Here is a 5,140-nt window from a genome sequence, read left to right as displayed (position 1 = left end):
TAATGGAAACCGTCTGGCTGGCTTTATTTATTTCTTTATTTGAATTTAGGCTTAGTTATTAAGGTTTTCATGCAAACTATTGATTTGCAGCAACATTTTAATCTAGACTGGGGCTCTAAATTATCACAATCAAACATCTTGCAGTTTAATTAATAAAAGTTTAATCTTAAATATTTTAACTAAATCAGGCCTAAATGTATCTTTGTTTCCTGATGTTTTGATATTGACATATCAAAGAGAACAGTGCAATGCTCACTTGATGTATTAAGCCTCAAACTTGATTTAATCTTTAAGAAACTTAAGAACACTCTTAAATATAAAGGTGCTTCAAAAGATTGTTCACAGCAAATGCCATAGAAGAACCATTTTTGGTTCCACAATTCAGTCAAATGTTCTTTAAAGAACCATAATTTTTTTTACCTTTTGTCATTTGAAGAACCTTCTTTCACCACAAAGAACCGTTTGTGAAACAGAAAGGTTTTTCAGATGTTAAAGGTTCTTTATGGAACCATTTAAACAAAAAGGTTTTAATGAAAGCACCTATATTTTTAAGAGTGAATGAGTCTTTAAATATTCTTGTGTTAATGCCCTTGGTGATTTAATCAGTAAGTTCTTGTCATTTTTCACACCTTGGGAAGGTCTGAATAGGATATAATTAATTGTCTTGTTTTAAAAAACATTTCATCAAATGCAGGAGTCACTTAGCACTAGATAAACCAGTTTTGATTTTTGTTTTTCAAAACTGACATCTCCAAGTTTTGAGGATGGTGAGAATACACAACTCGTTATGTCTGTTTTGTTAGAGCAGGAGTGTTTCTTGAGGCCTCTGGCTGAGCTGAACTGGCAGGCAGATGAGGGTGGTGCTTTTAAATGGCACACAGAGTAAATGTTTGCTTTCCATCAATAAAAATGACACCCAACACCCCCAATCCGCCAAACAGCTGTCTCCCACAATGGAGAGGAGGGAGATGTGGAGGGAGAAAAAGAGAGAGGGGCGAGTTGTGACCACTGAATGAGACACAATACCAACTTTACAGACTGAAAAAAAAGAGATGCACATGAATATATTTTAGCTCAATGGTATTTATTTCATATCAATGTCAGAAATACAATTTAAAAATAAGGGGCAATATTTGACTTAATTTTCAGGAGCATTCACCTCCAAGAAGAGCTGATTCTTTTCTTATCTTATGAAAACATTAGTTGTGATCAATTTATCACATATAATTAATAGATGTATTTGAGAATTTGTATTAACCATAAAAACTCATTTTATTCTATATGATAATATGCTGGTCTAGGCCTAGAATATAAGCATTTTTGTCACTATGTTATTTTATTTATTTGCTACTAATTATTCCACATAGCCATATAGTCTTTCTTTACCAGTTAATGGTACAACAAAACCGTGAATTATGCTAAAAAGGTTGAAGAAAGAAAGAAAGAAAGAAAGAAAGAAAGAAAGAAAGAAAGAAAGAAAGAACCTTGTAATTTTACGTTATTAAGAGATATCCTGACCATTTTGTTATAGTGTTATCTTGGACGTTTACTTAAAGTCGTTTAAACACGTTTTGTCCTATCGTCGTGGGACCAGGGCATAGACTTTTGTCCTCAAGGACATCATATTTTAGTGAATTTCTCTGAGACCACTCGTGCCACAGTTTTAAGTCTGGATGTCTGACTCTTATGGAAATATAATGATGTTTTGTAACTATCATTTAAAATCTGGCTAATTTTCAAATTGTTTGTCGTAAATAAACAAATCGGAATAATTTTGTTGCGAAACGGCATAATTGTCGTAACCTACATGTCTTCTGTAGAGGACTCCAAGACAAACGTCATGTTAATCAGGCATTTTGGAGAGTCAACTTTTTTTCGGTTTTCAGGTGAGTATAACTGGCCATTTTGTGACAATAAATTTTTGAAGGCTTGTCATTGCTCAATGAAGTGAATGAAGCGGTGTAGTAGCCTAGTGTGTACTGTGTAGACCTATTGGTTCAGGGGGCAGGCTGGTCAGAGGGCGGGAGATCAGCGCTCGCTCATATATGGGACTCAGTCTGTGAGGAGCAGCACATTACTCCTAAACTTTCCTGACTGGACACCTACAGCAGTTTACACAGACTGGTGTTGTGTTTCCAAATGCTCTGTGATACTCATTGAGATTTAAATCTCGTTTTACTTGTAATTCACTCTGTCATTTTGCATAATTAATTAAATACTTAGCCTATTTAGTTGAAAAACAGAAGACATGATTGACGAAGTGAAACGGGAGAGAGGCGATCAATGGATTTCATTTTACTCCAACGAGGTATGTTCCCATGGGAGAAAACATTTTATTCGATTTACCTGTCATTTCTAATTTATAATAAAGTATATTTAATAATTATTTTCCCCCCACAGTTTTAGGTAGAAACTAAAAATTTAAATTAGTTATATTTATATATTCCCCAAAACATTTTGAGCAACTAATATTTTACATTAGGATTAGATTAGCCTACCTTCTACCATTATTTTTATTTTTTTTTTGCTCACCTATAATTTATTCAAACACTAATTTCAGCTAAAACACAACAGATCAGAACAAAACCTTTTAAAATATTATAGTCTAGAAACAGGTGACATTTGCTGTTTGAAGCTTTTTGTCTGCGTGTCTAGCTGTAACGTTACGTGTGTTTTCAGCGTGTCTGCGATTGTATGTGTGTGGTCTCGCGGCAGTTAATTGATTGACTCTGTGATTGTGTTGAATGTCTCGCGCTTTGACACTCGTGCATGACTTACAATCGGCCCAGCACGGGCTCATAACCAGAGGGGCGTTTCGGAATCCGAAACACGAAAGCGGGGTTCCAACTTGAAAGGGCCGAATTATTACGAACGCTGTGTACATCGTGGAAAAAAGAACAACTAAAAACATCAGTCGCTCCCCCAAATACCCCTCTGTCCTGAGATAGAAAAAAGTCAGACGGTGAGTGACTTAAAAAGAGACAAAACAAGGGTGAGAAGAATAGCCGGGCTAGCCGGATAATGGGGTTATCGGCTGGGTGGGTGGTCAAAATACATTTACATGGAGTTACCCATTTAAGGTTTGGTTTGGAAATAAGGGATACACAAGAATCGTTGGACGCCGACGTCAGCAATACAACTCATCATCGTCGTCAAAATTCATATTTCGGTTCTACTGCACAGTTCCATAACAATTATACATAATTTTAGGCTATAGGAACCGAAAAAGTTGTAGATTATTTTACCTAAGTTTTTTTCATAATAATCGTCACTTTAACAAGTCCAACAGATGCACACAAGATGCCGAATATAAATATGTTTAATATTAATAACCTAAATAATGCAAAAACATAAAGGCCAAAAATCAAGTAAACTCTTAACTCTATCCTACAAAGACATTAAAGGGATACTCCATCCCAAAATTCGTTTTGTTAGATATATCTCTCTATACTATTTCAGTTGATTTTGATTTGGTCAATGAAAAAACCCCATCATATTAGTGACACATTCAACAACAGTTGCTTTTAATGGAATATTATTAAATATATAAAATACTAAATAACAGAAGAAACAAAAATCACTGCATTTTTTGACATTATAAATGTGATTTTGGGCCCAAGGCCTTGGTTTATTTCTGACTCTGGCCCTCACATTACAATAATAATAATAAAAATAATAATATTCTCAAATTTAATGACAATTTATTAATTTTTAATATTTTTAGGTATATTATGGAGCAGACAACCAGCCGTTGGGCCCCAGAGGATATTCCCCACCTGGACATCACTACCAGAGTTACGGCCCACCGTGTGATTCAGCAGCTGTGGGAAACACCGGGAGACTCGGAAGCCCAGTGGGAATACTGCCTCCACCAAACCCCAAAGGATACGCTGAGTGCAGCTCCAGTGAACCTGAGTTTCCAGCACTGAAATCAGTCTACAGACGGACCTTAAGCCACGCCAAGCCACCATATTCTTACATCTCTCTTATCTGCATGGCAATCCAGCAGTCGCCAGCCAAGAGACTGACACTGAACGAGATCTACGACTGGATCCGCCAGCTCTTTCCATATTACAGACAGAATCAACAGAGATGGCAAAACTCCATCCGCCATTCCCTGTCATTCAACGACTGCTTCGTGCGTGTACCAAGATCACCAGACTCACCAGGGAAAGGCTCGTACTGGGCCCTGCACCCAGACTCGGGTAACATGTTCGAAAACGGCTGCTACATGCGTCGCCAGAAGCGCTTCAAGTGTCAGAAGGCGACGTTGCCAAACAATTTGGATGGAGAACCTGTAAAATCAAAAGGGAAGAAAAAAAAGGTGGAGGTCAAGTCACTCAACTCTTCTTGTAAATCACCTGTACCTCCTCCAAGTGACACCACAACACAGCATTCAAGCATTTTACCAGTGGTCTATCCTGAAACCAAAGCTCCTTCTCCTTCCCATCTTCATCAGCACCTTACGCCCTCACACACTTTATTTCCTACCCAGCCTCCAGAGATCTCAACACACCTGCCTTCTCTTAACGTCCCATTCCCAACAATGCCCAGTCCCAGCCTGCAGCATGTCCCGCCAGCCTCTATGGAAACCAGCTTTCACTGTGAACCTACATCCCAACACTCCATTTCTGTCCCGCGACTTATGGACTTCCAGTACTGCGAGACTCCTGTGAACTACCCGGTTTACTGCCAGTCTAATTCCCATCCCAACCTCACCTCGTATGCAGGAGACTCGGTTTACTACCCTGGATTTAGCATGTGTCCTGCTCCTCTTCTGAGTTCCTCCTGACTAACCTCCTATAGTCTATTAAGGGCTTTAAAAATGGATACATTTCTGTTTAGATACTTATAATTGCTGTATATATTAGTTGGACAACTCATAGCTGGAGAAGTATCTGTTATCTGATGCTGAAGGATTTCTTTGATTCTGTGGGAATGCTTCAAGTGAATTCAATTGAATTGAAGGTGTTTGAAAATACATATGTGAATTCCTTGCTGTAAATCTCAAGTAAAAATTTTAACATTCCAAAAGGTGTTAATTATTTGTCTGGTGTATGTTTGAAGATTATAATTAGACTTTCATGCTTCCAAATTTTTTACTGCTGCATTTTTTAAATTCCTCAAGAGAGTGTTTGGG

General features: G+C 37.6%; 1 protein-coding gene across 1 annotated transcript; it reads left to right on the top strand.

Moving 5' to 3' along the window:
- The first annotated feature begins 2,058 nt into the window (after positions 1–2,058).
- On the top strand, positions 2,059–5,026 carry LOC132114217 (hepatocyte nuclear factor 3-gamma-like). Its single transcript, XM_059522330.1, has 2 exons — positions 2,059–2,308; positions 3,725–5,026. Exons 1-2 carry the CDS (start codon positions 2,249–2,251, stop codon positions 4,790–4,792), a joined length of 1,128 nt encoding a protein of 375 aa, XP_059378313.1. The 5' UTR covers positions 2,059–2,248; the 3' UTR covers positions 4,793–5,026.
- The last annotated feature ends 114 nt before the right edge of the window (positions 5,027–5,140 follow it).

This window comes from Carassius carassius, chromosome 33 (genome assembly GCF_963082965.1).
Source record: "Carassius carassius chromosome 33, fCarCar2.1, whole genome shotgun sequence".
NCBI classification, from domain to species: Eukaryota; Metazoa; Chordata; class Actinopteri; order Cypriniformes; family Cyprinidae; genus Carassius; species Carassius carassius.
This window is presented reverse-complemented; position numbering and strand designations above follow the sequence as displayed.

What these genes read in the sequence shown, in the direction of transcription:
- LOC132114217 (XM_059522330.1), top strand. Translation starts at nt 2,249, where the DNA reads ATGATTGACGAAGTGAAACGGGAGAGAGGCGATCAATGGATTTCATTT. An exon ending in TTTCATTTTACTCCAACGAG is followed by an intron (nt 2,309 to 3,724) that starts GTATGTTCCCAT and finishes TAATATTTTTAG; the next exon opens with GTATATTATGGAGCAGACAA.